The sequence below is a fragment of the Manis pentadactyla genome, chromosome 11 (assembly GCF_030020395.1).
Source record: "Manis pentadactyla isolate mManPen7 chromosome 11, mManPen7.hap1, whole genome shotgun sequence".
Lineage (NCBI taxonomy): Eukaryota > Metazoa > Chordata > Mammalia > Pholidota > Manidae > Manis > Manis pentadactyla.
In genome coordinates, this window is record NC_080029.1 from 100,032,963 (window position 1) to 100,053,665 (window position 20,703).

The 20,703-nt window shown below is 43.6% G+C and overlaps 1 protein-coding gene across 1 annotated transcript in view; it reads right to left on the reverse strand.

Annotated features, from left to right (window-relative positions):
• Window positions 1-8,356: 8,356 nt before the first annotated feature.
• Window positions 8,357-20,703, reverse strand: part of LOC118928488 (aromatase) — a 28,517-nt gene continuing 16,170 nt past the window's right edge. The window contains exons 4-9 of the mRNA XM_036917785.2: window positions 17,576-17,752; window positions 14,984-15,098; window positions 13,268-13,382; window positions 12,667-12,829; window positions 10,038-10,279; window positions 8,357-8,800 (exon numbers count right to left, since the gene is read on the reverse strand). Of these exons, the coding sequence (XP_036773680.2) occupies window positions 8,552-8,800; window positions 10,038-10,279; window positions 12,667-12,829; window positions 13,268-13,382; window positions 14,984-15,098; window positions 17,576-17,752 (1,061 nt within the window). The 3' untranslated portion in view covers window positions 8,357-8,551. The remainder of the gene's footprint in view (window positions 8,801-10,037; window positions 10,280-12,666; window positions 12,830-13,267; window positions 13,383-14,983; window positions 15,099-17,575; window positions 17,753-20,703) is intronic.

The following is a 20,703-nucleotide window of genomic DNA, read 5'->3' on the forward strand; positions in this document are numbered from 1 at the left end:
TGAGATAGTAATCGTAATTTTTTATTTTAAAGAAGTGTCTTATTCATTCTATATCCTTAACACCTGGCTTAGGTCCTTATGCAGAGTAGGTGCTCAATAAATATTTAAGGGATAAGTTAAAGTAAAATTGCCATTAACTGCTGGCTTATACACACCAAGTACTTAATATGTGGCAGGCAGGTTTGAATATGGGGCCCTCAGCCCCAGTAGGGGGGGCACTATGGTTTCCTTCATTTTCAAATGGGGAAACCAAGTATAAAGAGTAACTTCCCCAAGGTCACAGCTCTTTGATGGCCTGGTGATGATTTAAACTCAAGCGTCCTGTCTGGAGCCAGCCAGCTTAGGCACTAAGCTATCTGAAATGAGCGTTTATGAGTATTTTCATTTTTCTAGATAGTACAACCAATCATAGTGACTTCTCACTGCTGGTCTCCATCTGGCAGCCCAGTTTGGTGGGAGGCTCTGCTGGAAGCCAAGGCAGGCTCGTCCTTCCCTCTGCTGGGAACCGTCAGCCTTCAAAGCTGACAAACTTGTCCACGTCTGCCCCCTGCTGGCAGATATGAGGCTAGCGGGGCTTTCCTCCAGCTTGTTGGCAGAGCATCTTCAATGAGAGTGAGGACTTTGTGCAGCTGAGGGGGTGGTGTATGACCCAGACCTCAAACTGGGACCTGTTATCTGACAAACTGAAATGTCTTAGGATAAGCTGCTGGCAAATCTAGTCTGCTTGGTCTCTTGACATAGGGTGGAGACAGCATGGAGGAACTAAAGGTCAGTTTTAAAAACACTGGAACAAAAGTCAAAAGACCTGGGTTTTAGTCCCAGGAAGGCCACCTCCCAGGGTGGTGGGTATTGTCTCTAGACCTGTTTTCTCACTTGCAAAATGAGGCATTAGATTATATGAGTCTAATGACCTTTCAACCCAAACCTCTACCTGCAAGTCCTCTAGTGATTTCCCCAATCAAGTCTCCTTCTCTGACCTCGCTTCCTCACCCCAAACCCCAGGAATAAATTATTTTTATTGGAGGATCAAGGTTATTTAAGCTTTAGAGAGAAACTTAATTTGGAGATTTATAAAGTTGGTTTCGGAAATTTTCTTTAAGTTGACATAGTTTTATTTTGATGTGGAGATAAGGGTAGACAGACCTCTTAAGGCAAGATCAAGACCAGTCTTTTCTTCAAAATGAACTATTTGAAGGACCACTGATCCCGGAAGAGGGAGGAGGAGGAAGAAAGACAGGATTCCGGGAGAGTTTGTCATGGTTTTTTTGAGCAGGAGCAGGACAAGACCTGTGTGGTAGCTTCTGTGCATTGCGACTGCTGCGGCTCATGGAACCATACAGCACGATATTCACAGTCTGGGGACAAATGGCTGCCTGGCTTACAGCTTAGGCCGAGGCCGTTTGTGCAATAGAACTGAGTGAAAGAGAGGCTGGGGTTAATTTCCTTCCAGGGGAGAGGTCTTGAGTGTAATGCAAAAGGATAAAAATCTTCCAGTCTGGTCTTAACATGCCACCAGAGTACTTAGGGATCTTGTTGCTGTGCAGAGTCGGGCTCAGCAGGTCTGGGTGGGGTCTGAGAGTCTCCATCCTGATGGGCTCCAGGCTGGTGCTGCTCAGTGGACCACGCCCCTCATACTTTGCTAACCTTGAACTGCCTGCCTGGGCTTCAGAATGACCTGGAAGCTTGTTAGAAATGCAGAATCTCAGGCCCTGCCCAGACCGACCGAGTCAAGGTCCACAGGGTAACAGAATCTCCAGGTGACTCAGATGTACATTCAGGTTTAGGAAACATGGCTCTAGAAAGTGTGAACTGTCAGTCATGTCCTGGGGAGTGTAGTGGCTTGAATGACAGTCCCCAAAACATATGTCTACATCCAAAGCCCTGGAATCTGTGGATGTGACCTTATTTGGAAAAAAGAGTCTTTGTAGATGCAGTTAAGAATCTTGATGAGATCACCCTGGATTACCTGGGTGGCCTCTAATCAAATAATAATCTTCCTTATGACACAGAGGAAGGGTTGCAACAGACCAAAGAGGAGGAGGCAATGTGACTGCAGAGGCAGAGATTAGAGTGATGGGGCTACAAGTCAAGGAGGCCAAGAAAAGCTGGAAAGGCCAGGAAGGATTCTCCCCTAGAGCGTCTGAAGGAGCGTGGCCCGGCGGATGCCTTGATTTCCACCTCTGGCCTGAAGAACTGTGAGAGAATACATTTCTGATGTTTTAATCCTCCCAGCTTTTGGTAATTTGTTATAGCAGCCCCAGGAAACTGATTCAGGGAGGAAGAGCCACCCCCCAGCTGGGCAAGAGCCTGTCATGTAGAAGGGAGTGGGCACCGCAGCCTGCCCAGCTCAGAACAGAAGGGCCTGTGAGGCTGCTGCGCCGGGGACCACTGCCCAGAGCGATTTGGAGAGGGGACTGGGGATTGTAAGAGCAAGACGAAGGAGGTAACAGAGGTTTGGGAAGAGTGAGGAAATGTGGCAGGTGGGTCTGCAGAGGAAGAAGAAAGGACAAAACGCAAACCCTCTGGGAGAGGGTGGGAGGTGTGGGGCCAGGACACAGGGCAGGTCCCCCAGAAGCCCCAGAGCAGAGGCCTCGGCTCTCAACATGAGACCGGCTGAGCGGCGCCGTGGAGCCCTTGCATGGAAGGCCCTGCAAACCACCCATGAGAAGTAGGAATAGAATGAGACCCAAGAAGGAGAACCAGGGACAATTGTTTTGAAATATGATGAAATGTGCTGTTTTGATTTATTTGTAAATAGATTTACAAATATGCACAGTGTTACCTCTCTTGGTAATAAGTGGGCAGCACATGTGATCATCAAGGGCAAAGTACCATATTCACAGTCCTTATGCATGTGGGCGGATTGTTAAGCTAGGAGACATGCTTCTGAAAGATGAGTCTTTGAGGCTGTGCATTTCACAGGACCAGCTTTTTGGCTTCCATGAGAAAAATGTTCATGTCCTCACCAACCCAGAGACTGTGGAATCTCAAGGGGCAGGAGGGGCCCTAAGTTCCATGTAGTCCAGCTCCGTAATGAGCAGGAACCCCTCCCCAGGACCCCTGAGAGAAGTGTAGCTCCCTGTGGTTGGCTCTGTTTTTGTTTTAAAATGTGTAGCCAGTTCGTTCAGTGTCTCAGGCTGATTCCTGTTATAAAATGTGTGCATGTGATACCAATTAGTTTTGTGAATCTATTAGAACTTCTCTTATTGGTGCAAAGATTCTTCCCTCATTCACCCATCAAAAATGTATTGTGGCCATGCCGTGTGTCAGACACTAAGGTGAGTAAAACATGAAGGGCTAGGAAAACATAGTGAATGATTTACCTGGACTCCTTAGTATAGCCAGATCAACCACTGCTGGCTGGTGGTTGGAGAGGCACCAAAGGCCCAAGTTCACTGGTTTGGGACTTATTCCCATGATGACATAGCTGGTCAGAGCTAAGGGGCAAACATTCATCAGTATTCTCAGTACCTGATTTTCTGCCACTCTGTCCCCCAATTTTAATACCTGATTTTCTGCCACTCTGTCCCCCAATTTTAATACCCATACCAAAGAAAACTTACAAGCATTTATATTTCTACTACATTTTATTTTACAAGGGACCAAATCCCATGTTTAGTGGGTGTAGCATACAGGAAAAAATCCTAGATTTGGGGATAAGTCAGGGGGTTCAGATTTCCAGCTAAGAGAGTGTGGGCAAGTTACTCTTTGAGAATCTTTAATCCTCTGCACAATGGGGAATAGCTTGCGTCACTGTTGTTGTAAGGTCTACATGAGCTGACCTGGCTGTGGTGAGCACTTGGTGGTGGAGAGCTCTTGGTTCTGGCATCTTAATGATTTATAACAATTCTTTCCTCTTCACTCTTGCCCCAAGGAGCACACACAGAGATGTGTCAGCCGCTCCTTCACTGTCATGGGCAGGGATTTCTCCAAAGTAAGAGTTTGCTGCTCTGCTTATTTGATTGCTTCTAGAACTCTATGAGTAGTGAAAGCAGCAAGCTGCACAGGGCAAGTGGCATTGGCCAGGGAAGGTGTTCATTTCAGCAGGGAAGGGAGGTAATAGTGAGCAATTAGTGGTCAATTTGTTTGTGTATGAAACCAAGGTCATTCAGGAAAAAAGATGACTTGTTCAGTAATGCCTTTGGTTTGCCCACACATTCAAATAGGGCATAAAGTGATTACTTGTGAGTGAAATGTGTTCCACGAACATCCTCATGCCCCTGCAGCCGCAGTAAGTTAGGGCTACATGCAGATCTGTTAGTGTTTGGAGCTTGCCATCAGCCAGTTGGTGCACAGTGGGTGCCCAGATCATTCAGTGACCAAATTGCATGTTTGACCTGAAAATGAGATTGTCTTTTACATTCAGTTTATTATCAGAGCTGAGATACAAAGGGGAAAAATGATCTTATGTTTATGAAGTGAAACTGTGTAAAATGAGAGCACTGGAAATGACTGTAGAACTCCTCTGCTGGAACCCATATTTACAGATGGGTCCACTGAGGCTCAGATTCTTGAGGACACCCCAGTACTCTTCAGAAGATGCACATCTATGAAGGGAAATTGGGCTGGGTGAAGTCAAACAGCTCCTGGACTTGGAGCTGGGATCTCCTGGGGGGAGTGCTGGATGTGGCTCTTAATGCACAGCACAGAACAAACCACTTGACCTCCCTGTTTCCCCATCGGTGAAATGGAAATTTCTCTGCCTTTCTCACTGGATGGTTGGGTGGACAGGGAGTGCAAACGAAATGATGGATGTGAAAGGGATTTGATGTTAGAGGTCTTAAACCATGGCCCACCCAGCTCAGGGAGGATTTGGGTTGGCACTGTGTTTTAAGAGCATTGAACTTGAATGCCTTTAGGTGTGGCATTCTCCCTTTCTCTCAGGAGTTCCCCTTACAGCTGGCCTGATCATCTAATTTATGCTATCTTCCTGGCTTCTCTAAACATTCTGATTTGGGTCCCCTTACATGTAGGTACCACTGTACAGGTAGGACCACTTCATGTGTGGGTGAAGTAGGTGCTATCATTTTAGGGGAATCTGGAAGGCACCACATCCTTTCCCCCTCCTCTCCTACAGACCTAGCTTGCTGATACCTGTAGTTATTTTGGGAAATTCTCTGGATAAACAAAAAACCTATGTTCGGAGGGAAGATAACATTTTGAGCCTTAGCTATGCTTCATAAGTTAAGCAGATATGAAGAAAAATGGAGTGGAGGTTTTGATAACAGCACCTGAGACATTGACCATATGTGTTGGAGTACATGCGGGTAGGAGAGAGAAACTTTACCAAGCAGGTAACAAAGGGATACAAATGGATGGATGGGGAAATTTACCTGTACAATGGGGACAACATCTGCCTTCTACTATTGCTGGGAAAATTAAATGAAATGATTATGTAAAGGCTTAGTGTATTAAGAACGTAACTACAGTTACTATTTTCTTGGTCCAAAGGAATGAATACTTTCACAGTAAACTAGAATGGGAAAGAGGCAGATGGGTGATGTATTCTCAGCTACTCATCTATCTGAGCTTAGCTAGGTGTGACGAGAAAGCCCATATGCTTCAAGGTTATTCTTATAATAATTCTTACAATTATATTCTTAAAATGATTGTCATTTGTTTTGCATTTTGAAGTGCTTTCTTGCTGGGAGAGTGGGGCAGAGTTTGTACCTAGTGGGCTGGGCATGGTGACCAGGCTGCCTTGCCTAAATGCATGCTGCTTGTCCGGTTGCCCTGGTGGGAACAGGGTATGGCCCTTGATTCCCTGTAGGCAAGTCCCTCTATATGCTGCAGAGAGGAAATGGGGGAGTTCTCTCAGGGAAGTCCTGTCTGGGTTGAGCCCTTGGAGGGTTGAGGCCTTGTCTTGACTCAAGTGAAGACCAACTGAAAGCACCACAAGTTCCATTCAGCTCATTACCCTGACAAAGTTTAATTTAGCAAGTTTTTCTGCAAGTAGGGACAAGGATTCAGTCCCAGAGCCCAACTGATAAAGGAGATTGAGGAGGGTCCAGCTAGCATTTCTTTCAGTTGGCTTACATGGAATACTAACACCACAACTAGTTCACAGCACTGCTTAGAAATAAAAAGTGACAAACTTCCAACTGACATTTCTCAGCATGTGGGCTGTCCTTGAATGTGATTCATCTCCACTTTGGACAGAGAAGAGAGGGATGTCAGGGCAGATGGGGAGGTCCAGTACACCAAGGACAGGAGGGTACAATTGTCATCACAACTTGACAGAGATAGAGCGTGCATTTCACTGAAAACTTACTTCTTTGGGAATGGGTGAAAACAGTCCACAGCATATTCAAGAGTGATAATTAAGTACTTAACAATGAGGCAAAATTCTGGAAACAGGATTTTCAAACATATGTTCAGTCTAAGGAAAACTTAGTGGTATTCTAAATTCTTTAGACCAAATCTATACAAACATATGGGGTTTGTCAATACAGGCCAAGCAGAGTGAGAAGCTGAACAATTACCCAGGTAATTTGATTCTGGGAGAGTTTTCTTGGAGCATTCAAACGAGCATGTCCCTCCTTTCTGTCCTTCCCCCACCACCCTGGCTTTCCCCCCAGCAATTTTTATATCTGCTTTGTCTCTAAACAACTCTATCAACCTTTCATTTCACTTTGACTGTACAGACATAGGCCTTGACTACATACATGCATGTGACATACAGCAGGTGTTCCAAGGGGACTGGATGGGTGCAGTACACTCGCCCAAAGTCTGTTTCTCCTCTGCTGTGTGGCTCCAGCAGAGGCGAAGTACAGTGAGCGTTAATAACCGTCGAGTGAATTAACCTGGATTCATCAAATCTCAAATCCTGGCCTTTCTTTCAGGGGTCTGAATTATTTAGATGATTGTCTAGGCCTAACAGTCATACTAGGTACAAAGCCGTGTTTCTGTGTATGTTTGGACCATTTAGATGATCCAAATAATTCCAAGTTCAAAGGTTTCCTTCTTTACCAGTGCTCACCCTTGAACTCTTAGAACGCCCGCCTCCTCTTTTACTTGATTCTGGGGTCAGCTAGAGTATCTACAAGCAGGAGTGTCCATTCAGTCCTGCCCTTGAGTGTCTGGGTGGTGTCTAAATGGGGGCTAGGGATGGAACACAAAAGGAGAGAAAAGAGCCCCTTCTCCCAAGGAGCTTACACCCTCATTTTATACTCAGCTGTTGCCCTATTGCCACACATTTGGTTGAAAAGACAATTCAAAGGTTGAGATGGCACTTGATTCAATTAATTCATTTTTAATGAATTAATTGAGTGAAATTAGTTTTTCAGTTTTTAAACTGGTATCCGGTAAATATAGTCATACTGACTGTATAACACAAAGTGGTATTTGGAAAATTAACTCATTTGATTCCCTCTAGAGAGGGAATGTGCTCCAAAGTATGTGTTTCATCCATATAATGATTCAGTAAACTAGATAACTGTTAGATCTGTAAGGTAATTTGTTAAATCTGAGGTAGGATAAAAAATGATTGCAGGGGTTCTACACTGACCATGTTTTTTTTGCTCTGTTGCCTTTGGCTTTTGGGGTCCTGGGAAAGAAAGGGAGGGAAAAATTGCTGAAGGCAAAGGATGATGGAACAGAAGGAGTGCTCCTTAGGAGTTTGAACCCAGGGGGATGTAGAATTAGGTATATACTTGAAGAGCTTCCCCTCTGTCAAATCACTGGAGCCATTAAAAGAGTTAATAGATGCCGTGTTTTAAAGTTATCTCTTGGTTAGCAGCCCTAATGGAGCCAACTAATATGCAACCATAAAACAAGAGTTTAATTTGAATTTGAAATGCATCATTTGAAATTTTTTTCCCATAGCAGATATATAGTCCTAATTATATTTCACCCAAGCTATTACTAAATTACCTTTTATTACTTGAATCTACAACTATTGTAGCAGAGGTAAATGCCTGAGGCATGAATTGAGAGACTGGGAAAGGATGGCCTCTGATTTAACCTTAGTCACAGACAATCACATGTGGATAATCAAGAGTTGATTGGATAAAAATCATAGGAAAAGGCAAATGCTGAATTCGTACGCATTTCTCCAAAGATTATAAAATGTGGCAGTCCTTAGCCATACCAAAAGCCAAATCAAAGCACTTTTATTCACACTAGCAGGTATGTTTGGCCCCAAGTACCCAGGTACCCTGGCCTTTCTAATCAACGTGTGTGCTTCTGCCCCAGATATAAAATGCTCACAGGGCAGGGCAGTGGAGATTCTGTGGAAAGCCAGACATATTTCACTGATCTTTTCCAATGCATGTTCCATGGCATTGGGCCTTCAGGGTTGTAGTTTCCTCACTGACCTTTTCCCCTGCAAACTCTTGGCCTCTATGTTTTCTCTGGCAGTCTGGTTCTCTGGTTCGGACAAGATCAGATAGATGACCGGTCTCTTCCCGCTTGCAGACAACCCACAGGAGGAATGCTTGCAAAATGCCATGGGACCTTCGCTGAGGGTGACACTGCCTGGCAGAGACGGGTGGTTTCCAGGCGAACTACCGATGAGAGATGTACCTCCAGAGTAGGTACTGGCCATCCTTCTTTAGTGCTTAAGGCGCTTGTCTGAGTTTCTTGGGGTGAAAATCATTTCCAGCGTGCTGCAAGTCTCATCTGGGTGCAAGGACAAGTCATTTCTTTTCTGTATGTTTTCAACACAATTTCCTTTCAACGTCTTCACATGGAATCGTCTCAGAACTGTAACCAGGATGACTTTCATCATCACCATGGCGATGTACTTCCCCGCACAGCTTCGGGGCCCAAAACCAAACGGCTGAAAATACCTGTAAGGAACCTGTGAGAATGATCAGACAGTTAGGCAGGTATTAAAGGCTAGAGTCATGCATCTCTGATTCACCCTGAAAACACTGGTCAGTCAGAATGCTCCTTCACTGAGATGAATGACTGCAACTCAAATATGCCTTTTTTGCCATCCACTTTGATTCACCCTTTGTGATGTATGTCTAACCTCAGACAGTCCCCAATTTTGCTTTTCACGTGCATGTGCTAGGGTAACACAATGCAGATCATCTTACTGCAGCCAGTGTCAGCATACTCAACCAGCTCTGTGGGACAACCACAGCTTTACTGTTCTTCTGCAAGCAGCCAAGGCAAAGACTGTTTTTGTGCAATGCCCTATAGCCTGATGACAAGGGACAAATTCAGGCAAAGATATGCAATCCTGGCCTATTAGTGCTGAGCATCAAAGTATTTTTAGGAATGCAGAAAAGTAATGGGGACCTCATGTGTCAGTTTTGTCTACATCTGAACTTACATAGTGCCTGGCACATAGTAGATGCTCAATAAGTTTTTTTGACCAGTTGTCAACATGGCATGGGTTGCTCATATAGGAACAGAATTAGAGAACTGGATTAATTAAGATCATGTCTTTCTCACCATATGCAAATGGAAAAAAAGGAGGAGTGAGGGAACTAACTAGATAATTCAGGTTAATGAACATCATTGCCTAAAATTTGACATGATGGAAGCAGAATCTCCAATATACTTCAATGATAGAAAAGAAAAAGCTGAAGCTCTTCTAATTACTATTTCAAATGGGACCTAGTGTGCATGGGGCCATTTGTTGAACCAAAGGCAGACTGCAGAAGTCAAATCTTTTGGTCCCATTTGATTTCTGTCTGAAGCAAAAAGGGACATTCCTTGGCTTAGATGGTGCTGTAGATGAATCTACATGATGACAAAGTGATAAGTTTAAATGGAAAAGAGGGTTGGTCGGGTTAAACAAAATTCATCTCATTTTAGCCAAATTTAAGGGCCTTGATTTTTCAGCTTTTGACCTGTGGTGTGGCCACCATGTTGGACACTTCCCAGAGCTGGAGACCCAGCATCCTTGGCCTGAGGATGAATATGGCAGCCACGTTTCAAGCCAGGGGAAACACACCCCAGGAGGCAGTGGGGCGGTGGAGGTGAATGGAATGGAAATGTGCATGGTGCAAACACAGAATCAGAGTGGGCATGAACAGCTGGTGTTTTCAAGAGTGGCACACTTGGTTTTAAAGAAGGGCTCTTACATTCTTCGCAAAGTTTTCAAGAGTGAATTCATTGGGCTTGGGGAAAAACTCAAGTCTATGCATTCTTCCAATATTCAGGATAATGTTTGTCCCCTTTTTCACCCGGTAGCCGTCAATGACATCGTCCTGTAAGGCTTTGCGCATGACCAAGTCCACGACAGGCTGGTACCGCATGCTCTCATAAATAAAATTCTCTACCATTTTTAATTTTTGCACATCATCAATCTTTATGTCTCTTTCACCTGCAGGAGCAGATAAAAAGGACAAGGTAATGTTAGTTTCAATAAGTGATGGGCATTAAAACTTTAGTTTCCACAGAACAGTTTGCTCTTGGTTGGCAAAAAATATGTATTTCTAATATAAACCAGCAACCTGGGCCAAATATGTTTGGTCCTCAGATTTGAAGCCAGGTATCTTAAAACCTAGGGTATATCATAGAAAAATCAGAAAAGCTGGTAACACTGGACCCATATCTCTGCTTGACAACAACAGGCTGAAGCTGAGTGGCCAGTGGACCCGTTAGAGGGCCATCCACCCTCTAGTCTCATGTGCCCCTACCCAATCTGCTTCAAGCGTTTATCTGCCTGGCTTCTGAGGTCTTTGAGTTTTGTCCCCTACTCTAAATCCCAGGGGATATTCACTGCTTCTCTAGTCAAAGTGAGATGGTGAATTTAATTGGTTTCAGTGGATTTTCTCCTGGGGTTACCGGTGCAGACATTGTCCCAAGCATGTCGCTGACAGTCCCTGCTATCCATCACATCAAGAACTACCTGTTGCAGTAGAGTGACAAGAACCCCTTCTCCCCACCACAGCAATATAGGTGCCTCAGATCAGCTGAGGGTGTGCTGGGCACCCCCTTACTGTCTCAGGTTGGCTCAACACTGGTCAGAGAGTTTCCGATTACTCTCCAAACTGGTAAAACTTCAGAGCGTCCTCAAGCAGGCTACCACTTCTGCAGAATCAACATCAGCCCAGCGTCCTGAGGCAGCCACGTCCCCTGTGCAAGTGCACCATTGAGGAAAAGTCTCATTTGGTCAGAACTCTATCTGCCCCGCCCTTTAGCTACTGCTCCTTGTACACTCAAGAGTCTCATAGGGCATGTTTAATTGGGGTGGAGAGGTAGGTGGGAAGGTGACAGAGAAGGCAGCCGAAAGCTGACCCTAGGAAGTAATTGCCAGGCACGTGTATCTTGAGGGCACAAACATATGTACAAATGGCTTTCTGCTGCTTCTCCATCTTTGCAGAAGTCTCTTAAGAAGTGTCAGGGGAACATCACAGGGCACAAACACTTTTTACCTCTCCAGGAAATTGTATTAGAGGCTTATGGTCTCAAAAGCAGTTTTTCCCTTGTTCCCTGAACCATCCCACGGCTCTCTCTCCACTCCTCTGAGCTTGCTTGTTGGGTTCTCTTTTTTCCATCTGCCTGTGAGCCCCAGGAGTGCAGGGCACTGACTTGTTCACCTATACACACCTGGCACAGAACCTGTAACCTGACAGGGGACACTTGAGAAAACATTCTGGAATCTGGCTCCTTGCTATCTACCTTACCAGGCAATTTCCCACCTACAGCAACACATCTGTAGACCCCTTCTTTCACACATCTAACCCTTCTGTGAAATTGCCCTTTACTGTCAACTATTTCAAGTAGCACTCAGATGGTTTTTAAAAGATGGTGCCTTTCCATGACCAAATAAGTTGTGTCACAGGGATTGTGTAAGGCCAAGAGAGAAAGGTCTACGGCATTGCTGATATCGCTTCACACATGCCAGAAAAGTGTTCCTAAAAAGTTCCTAAGAAGATTATCCATGTGAAGAACATTCCAAATAATGGGGATTCTGTTTTCTCCCAGAGAGCAGTTCTGATTTCCTCCAAATGTGCAGTGTTTCTGGGGAAGGGTGGTGACGTCAAGAGCAGGTGGCAGAGTAACAGTGAAGCAGCGGCAGAGCAGGGGAGAGGCGGTGCTGGCAAGAGCTGAGCAGGGACCCAGGGCTCCCCTGCAGAGGAGGAGGAGAGGGCAGGGGAAGAGGCGCCACATCACTGCTTTTGGGAGTAGAAGGAAACCGACCACTCCCCTGCCTTTGCTGTCACCCTCTCCTCCTCCTCCTGCCACCAACTGGAAGTTCATTTGTGGGTGGACTGCTTGAACCCGGAAACACCGCTGTAAACAATAGCCATTTTCCCGGGGCTGCCCGCAGAAAAGCCTTTCCTCACTGATAAGGCAGGCAGAACATTGTACTTGATGCCATGTTGTTTTAAAACAGACAGCTACAGCCATTGATAACTTTTTGTGCACAAAAAGACCTTGAAGAACACACAGTAAACTATTGAGTGGTTTCTCCCTGGGGAATGGGTAGAGAAGGAAGGTATTGAAAGATCTCACCGTCTGCTTTATGTATCTCTTTGTTGTTTGAATGTTTTCAACAAGCATGTATTACTTTTACAGTTAAAACAGGGAAATAACTATCTTTTCAACCTTTCTGGCCTAATCAAACTGTGACAAAATGACTAGGTCTGTTGTTCTCTCGGTGGATTATCATAAAGGTTTTGTTTGATATCAGATCCTTAGGACATAAGCTGACATGCAGAAGGAACTGGGTTCTAAGCTCTTATTCACTTGATAAATTCTTACCAACAATGGTCTGGATCTCCTTCATTATTGCCTCTTCCACCTTGGGGTGCTGGGCAATAAGAAAGAGCATGAAGAACACGCTGACAGACATGGTGTCGGGAGCCGCGATCATCATTTCCAGAATGCACTGGTTCACGTTCTCCCTTGTCAGATCACCGCGCTTCTGGAGAATTGGAGGAGAAACATGGGAAAAGTGAACCCAAATTTCAGAAAGGAGGGGAGATGACTCTCGAGGATCAAAACCTCCAACAAAATGAAATCATAGGAATTACATGTCTTTGTAATCGACTGTGGACATTGTTTTCATGACAATCTTCAGCTGAAAGCTGAAAAAGGTAGCCAATTACCTATGTATTTCCTGTCTTTGGGCCACCCAGCTTTTCACATTTTGTATCATGGGGATGCAGAGTAGTTTCGATCGTAAAGGTCAGCCTTAACAACACTCCTAATGAGTAGGCTCTTTGAGTTGGGCCATTAGAGAAGCACTAGAGCAAATACTTGAAGCAGAAATAGGCAACAACTTCAAGAGGGGATTTTTACACACCTGTACACGGTCATACACATATGTTGTGTGGGAGTTACGGTTAGTTCAGGCCATTACCTCTGCAAAAATCAACTCAGTGGCAAAATCCATACAGTCTTCCAGTTTCTCTGCTGAGGAAATCCTGCGTCTTTTTTCTTCTACCAGAATTTCCATGGCATCTTTCATATCCTTGCTGGAAAAAAAGGGGGGGAATGTAATCTATCTGTTCTCAGTTAAGACATCTAGAAAAATGGATTCGTTTTCCATTTGTTTCAATAAAGTGATCTGCTTTAATTGAGGTCCGTTAGTGCTCATGAATAACTGAATTTATACTTAATTCTTCACAAATGTGCTCAAATTACATACGTATTATATTTCATGTTAGGAACCGGTTAGTTAAGATTTCTCGGTACTGATGGCAAAGCCAAAACCTTTAAGTCTAGTTGAGGATTAAAAACTGGTACCAAAAGGCTGAATCAATCATATTTTTGGGTTTTCAATTCGGCCAGCGTGGTGTTTAAATTATGGCCCAAACCAGGGGATGTCTGTCGGGGGGTGGGGTGGGGGCCTGCACTCTCCAGTTTGACGCAGGCCCCTCCATTTTCTTTTGTCCCCTACTGGCCTAGCACTAGAGACTACTGAGTTTGCAATTCCTGTTCTAGAAAGTAAACTCAAGTGATCAAGATCATTCTTGATGTTTACTCTCATATCTTGAAGGTTTTGCCAGACAGTAAACACTAAGTAAATATTTCTTGAATGACTGGCCACATAAATATGTATGTGCATTTTTACAGTGTGGCAGAGGGTCAGGTATTGAACTTCAAAATACACAAGCAAGATAAAGCTAGATCTTGAAACAAATCTGGGGACTTTTAGAGATGGAGAGTTTAGATGGCCAGGGACATCTGGGGAAGATATGAACAGAGGGAAGAGAAAAACTAACATTTAGGGCCTATTATGGGTCATGCTCTGTGCTAATTGCTCTGCATATAGATCTCATTAAGCTATATCCCCACTTTGGAAGGTAGGTTATATTTTACTTTAAATAACTTCCCAAGGCCATTTAGTTACTAGGTGGTAGAGACAGGATACAAACCAGGTCTGTCTGTCTCTAGACCCTATGGGCTTTCCACTGGTGGTTAGAAGTGGCAGTTTCTAATAGCTGGCTACTTACATTTGGAAAACCCATTGATTAGCCTGTAGGTCATTGGGCATTTGTCCAGTTTTCTGCTAGGCTAGCCTAAGACCAAAGCAAAGCCATTTAACGGCAGTTTCAGGTTCCCCCCCAAATCACAAGATACATAACCAAAAAACCCCACAATTTATTGAAGTTCATTATGTTCATTATGAAAAACTTCTTTTGTGACTATTGTTAGTTTCTATTGAAAGTTGGATTATGTTAAATTTATTCAGAATCAACACAGCTATAAAATGATTGTTTCCATTTTTCCAGACATGCAAAGGGAATTTGGACAGATAATAGTGATAGGGTCAGACAACCCTTGTCTTCAACTCAAAATACACTACAGCGTGCTAGTTCCAGAGATGGAGCTCTCAGACCACACACTTAGTACCCCTGCTGAAAAAAATGCCTGCGCCAAAGGCTTCCTTTACTCTTTGGTCTGACCACACGCAGCCAAATTACTGTAAGAAGTGTTTCACCAGGCACTCAGTCAACAGCCCTTCTGTAGGCTCTGGGGAGCAGAAACAGTGACAGGGTGGCCAACAACAGCAAAGACACACCCAACATCAATCCAATCTCACTGACAAATTTCCTGAACATGTGTTACTTACACAGACTTCTCATACTTTTTGTATAGCCAAGAAATCTTAAAGAAGATGTCTGGTTTGAGAAGGAGAGCTTGCCATGCTTCAAAGTAACCCCGGATTTTAGCCACGAGGGCCCTTCCTGGGGAGAAAAAAAAAAGCATTTGAGCAAAAACTGTGAATCCGAGAAAGGCACGCTGAGCAGAGAAGATTCCCTGGAGACTCTCCTACCAGTCTCGTGGTCTAAGCTGGGCAGGGTTCCCCTTTCAGGGTGCATTTCAGCCATGTGAGCACTATTAGACAAATCAACGCTAATTTATTCTGTCGGGCCTCTAAACCAGCCAAGTTAATCAGAGATTTGCCAGTTTTTGGGTTTGTGTTAGAGACACAGCCTAGAATCTCATGTGCCCCTCTTTTGCTGAGACTCCCAACTCCCTGCTCTGTTTCTGGGCAATGGGCAATGAGAAGAGCAGAAGTAATTATGGCTGTTATGGCATAAATTCTGGCACCTGGGAGGGCAAAAAGCCACATCATTTTCCTGTTTATATTTTGGTCCAGAGTGTAGAATTTGTCTTAGTATCTCTAATGCCTTGTCCTGAGCCTTATGCACAGTCAGCTCTTTATGAATGTTCTTTAATTAAGTTGAATGCTAAGGGAAAGAAAACCCCTGCTTTTTTAGAAAATTATCCAAAAAGGAAGGGAATGGACATTTGTAGCCCCCATGCAAGGTGCTTTATGAAAGAGACCTCATTTAATCTTTACAATCTTGCTAGGTTTCATCATCACTTTGTAGATGGAGAAACTGCAGTTCATAGAAGTTAAAAAGCTTGCCTAATACCATAGAGCCAGTGTAGTAGACAGGCCCTTAGGCTAGAGCCTGGTTCTATCTGACCTCAGGGCAATACCCTTTCTGCTTTGTGGCACTAGGTCCCTTAGGCCAACTGAGAGTTTAACAAGGCCTGGGTGAGGAGAAGGTAAATAAACAGCCCTGGGTGAGGAGAAGGGTTATGCAGGTTCTTGGCATCACAGTCTGTACTTATTAGATAACATACTGACAATTCCCCCTACTTGGTCCTTCTTAAGAACAGGGCTAGTGGGACACCAAGGAGCAGGCACTTATTAAACATGTACTTGCCTAACCTTGGGAGAGATGTGTGTAGAACAGGCAAGCTGGGGTCAGAGTCCCTGTCTGAAAGGGGATCAGGCAGGAGGGTGTGCCTAAAAGTCCTCAGCATGAATGGGGTCTCCCATGCAAATGGCGATCAGATGAGGTTTCTATGACTCTTGTAAGGAGTAATTAAAGAGCAGGTGAGATGAGACAAGGTGAGCTGAAGAAGAGGGAGGGAGGGTGGACAACCCATGTTTTTGCCCAAATGTGGTAAATCAGGCTGCAGGCTACGGCTTGGCACGTTTGGGCAAGTGTTAAAATTGTGCCTTGTTCTTGTGCCTGTAATATTCCTTCCTGAGACCTGCACGTGGCTCATGGCCTGTCATTTAGGCTTGTGATCAGATGTCCCCTCTGAAGAGTGCTTTCCTAACCATCTAATAATAGCCCTGCCCTGCCCACTGACCTCCCCCTTCACTTTCTATCGCCTCGCCTGGTATTGCTTTACTTTAAGGCGCTTACTACTGCCTCACACTGTGAGGTACTAACTTCGCTTCGTGTCCACATCCCCGTTGGGATGTGAGCTCCTTAAAGGCAAAGACTTTATCTGCCTTGTTCACTGCTCTATCCTCAGGACCTAGAACAGTGCTCGACATAATTAGGCAATTAATAAATATTTGTCAAATGAATGTGCAAATCAATGAACACTGCTAGAAATTAATTCAGAAAAATTGCATTTGCTGGGCAACAGTGGAATGGAATTAGTCCAAATGATTCATGTTTGGTTTTGGGTGGTGGTAGAATTTTAGGTGTGTGTTTTAATATTTATTTCTATAGCACAGCAAGGAAACTAGTTTTTTGAGTGAGACATCTTGCCAGGGTTGTTATGAATGTGAAATGACAACCTACACATAAAGCAACTTTTTATACTGCTTGGTACATGGTAGGTACTAAATCAATGGTAGATATTGTCAACATTTCCAGCAGCCACACCATTATCATCATATAGACAAAGTTTTTACACTTAGTAGCTTTGAGGGAGGGTATTTATGTATATATGTGTGTGTGTGTGTGTGTGTATGCATACATGTATGCATATACAGCTTATGCCCAAAAGAATGATTGGAAATAGTTAAATACATCAGTTTGATTGGTCGTAGGATACATTAATGACCAAATGAACTGATCACCTTTGTAAAGTTTTGACTGTGGGCAGAATCCTATTTCCTAGAGCGATGAGGAGAGACACAAAAGAAATAGAAGATGGCCCCTACTTTACAGAAATTTATAACATAAGTGAACAAAGCAGACATACTAGGAAACTACTTTACAGAAATTTATAACATAAGTGAACAAGGCAGACACACTAGGAAAAAAATCTTAGGAATACTTGGAGATGTTTAAACAAGAGCAATGAACAAAACAGTACATCTTTGCTTGAGTCGGCTATCTTCCTTGTCCCCTTGTTCACTGAAAGGCAGAATGTTAAGTCATAAGAATGAAAATTCCACTACCGTCCAAGGGGATCCTCAGGAAGAGGACGTTAGAAGTGTCCAGCATGATGCGCCGCATGAGGGTCAACACGTCGACGTAGCCCAACTCATTGCTGACCTCCTCCAACCTGTCCAGGTGTGTTGTGATGGATTCAACACAAACTGTCACCATGCGCACAAGGCCGGGGCCGGACAGAGCTGAGGGGAGCACATTGGAGACTGAGCCATCACAAACTCTAGGGCATGTACAATCAGGCGATTCTGGCTTTTTATGTTTGGGGCTTAACTGGCCACAATTTGTTATTCAATAGCTGGGTAGAAATTTTCTTATTTAAAAAATACTTTTCTGTAGTCTCCTGATTTTCTACAAGCATGTATCACCTTTAAGGTTCAAAATGAATGAACGACCGAACAAATGATTCTTATTTTAAACATACTATTCAAAATACAACTTTTCTTCATGCTTTGGCAAATTTGTGAGATTGCAAATGAAACAATTAGTACTTATGGTCACAAGTCACAAATCAGTGGTTTTTCATATTTATTGTATATATTTCCTCTAAAGAAGGCTTGGATTTGGCCAGTGTGATATTTAGTTTATGTTTCAACAGGTGGCAGGATACCGCTGTAGAACTGGTCAAATTGGACCTTAACTAAGGTCTAAAATGCTTCCTATTTAATGCTAGTTTATATGTTTAAAATACTAGTGTTGTAAATAATTGAAACTGTCCTTCTCTTAATTTTGGTTTCTCTTCAAACTACTTCCAGATTCATTCTACTCAACCAGTGTCTCACGAGCTAAGCAATTCTTTGCTTAGCAGCTCTCCCCACTGGACTGGGGATTCTTTTAAGGGTAATGACAATCTCCTATTAGCCTTGTTATGTCAAGTCCATAGTACTGACGGCCCTCAAAGCCCGGTTGTCAAACAGGAATGAATGGACAGATGGATGGATGAAGGAATGAATGAAAACAGCGAACTGGCTCTCATCTTACCCTTTGCTCCTGATCTGAGCAGCTAGTAGGTGATCTGTTGTTTAACTCTTAAAGTTCCCCTTTCTCTCTTTGTTCTAAGTTTAAGTTTTCTTTATAAGTGATCTCTCTTTTTTTATGTCTTTTATGATTCAGATTTACTGTTAAAGTTGGAATCCTTGAAATGCACTAGAAAATCCTGGGGAACTTTGTAGGCACAATTCTCTCTTTAAAAAAGAAAGGATATCAGTTTTGCTGCAGAAGCCCCTGAGGACAGACTTTGTAAATAAGAAAGGAGTCCTGGTGAGGCCCTAGACTCTTAGGCTTTCTACTTGCATGTAAAAAGGAAAGTTGGGTTAGTAGCATACTTTCTGAGACTGTAGGAAGGACAGGGTAGATGTGAAAGACCAGTGTGCTGTTCCCTGGGTATCTATCACACCACAAGTGGGACAAATAATTCCTTCATGACTCACAACCCTTTGAATAGAAGGGTTGGCTTTGAATATCATTGGTCGTTTTCTCCCAGACGTATGAATGATTCACCTCTACACCTAAGAGCTTGAAGCCACATTTCAAACTTATAAACAAAATATCATTGCTTATAGGAAGTGGTGTGATGTAGACATGATTTTTAAAATTGAAAAATCCTTTTAATTATTTTGTGCTAAAAAGTGCTTAATCTTTTCCAGGCTAAAAAATAAATTAAAAAAATAAACGAGCAAGTGTTTAGCAAATTCCATCACCATGGACAACTCTCTTTGCAGTTTCAGGAAACCCGGACTATTTCTTGCCCCTCCACCTTCATTCCTCCAGAAAGGGCCATTGCCTAAGCAGCCCTTAACTGTTTCTCCATAGACACACCCAGTCAATACCCTCATTAATGTCACTACTTTGTATACCAAACCTATTCCAAACTTTCTGCTACATCAGGAAAACCAACCAGGAATGAAACTCTAAAAGGAGATTCAAGAAAACTTGGGTCCTTCACTGATTACTACAAACGTCAGTCACAGCAGTCGACTGTCAGTAAGTAATTAGCCCCCTACTTTTGGCATTTAATTTGGGTCCAGTGCATTACATCATTATTAGAAAACCTGATCTTCCATACCTAGGGCTAATCTAAAGAAGTCACAGAGTTGTTCTGATCAGTTTCCAAGTGCTGTAGATTCTCCTCTTTTAACATCCCCTAAATGGTCCCTTGCCCTCACTCCACCCAGCATCACCACAGTAGCTCTGAACTTTCTTCTTTGCACAGTCATGCTTCCTTCTACCATTCAGCCTGCTGCCAGGGGAGTTTTTCTAAAACACAGATATGTTCATGTCATTCTGTTTAAAATCTTGGATGATTTCCCATGGCTCTTGAGATGAGCTCAGCCCCGTGGCGTAGCGCGGGAGTCTTGGTGGGCCTGCCTCGGCCTCATGCCCTCATGCACCCACGCCAGGCACAAGGGCCTGCTTACGGTTCTCTGGACATGTAGTGCTGACCTGTCCTTCTCCCCTGGGAGTGTCCTGTTCTTTCTTCCATGGACTCTGTCCTTGTCACACTTTCTTAATTTAGGTAGTTTTTCTCTTTTTTCAAAACTCATCATAAGCATCCACTCCTCTGAAAAGGCCCCCCCGCTCTCCCTGATCCTTTAGTGTACCTCATGCAGCCTGTTTGTCTGCTCTGTAGCACTCTGCATGTGCCTCTAGTGCGGTACATCACCTAGGGCATTATTTGGTGATTACTGACCTGCCACTCTGCCCCCTCTCCCAGTCATAAATTCGTCAAGGGCGAGGACCATGTCTTGTTTATCATTGTATTCTGGGCACTTGTTCAATGATGAGAACACAGTTGTTAAATAAATGGGTGAACTTTAAGATTCTATTCATGCATAGCGGGATAGAGGATGGTGGTATGTGAAAGTTAATTTCTCCTGAATACTATACTAGTTCATGTATTCCTAATACACCTGGGCCAAATGAAAAAGTAAAAAAATATGTATTTCTATAGGCTCTTATAGCATTATTTCACTTATTCTTCACAATAACCCTTGAATTCAAGTTCTATAGTATTTAGTCACCTTTTGTGGATAAGGGAAATGAAGCTCAGAGAGGCTAAGTGACTTGTCTGAGGTCATTCATATAAAGTGGCAAAGCTGGAACTCGAACCCACAACCTATAATCCTGAATCCTATAC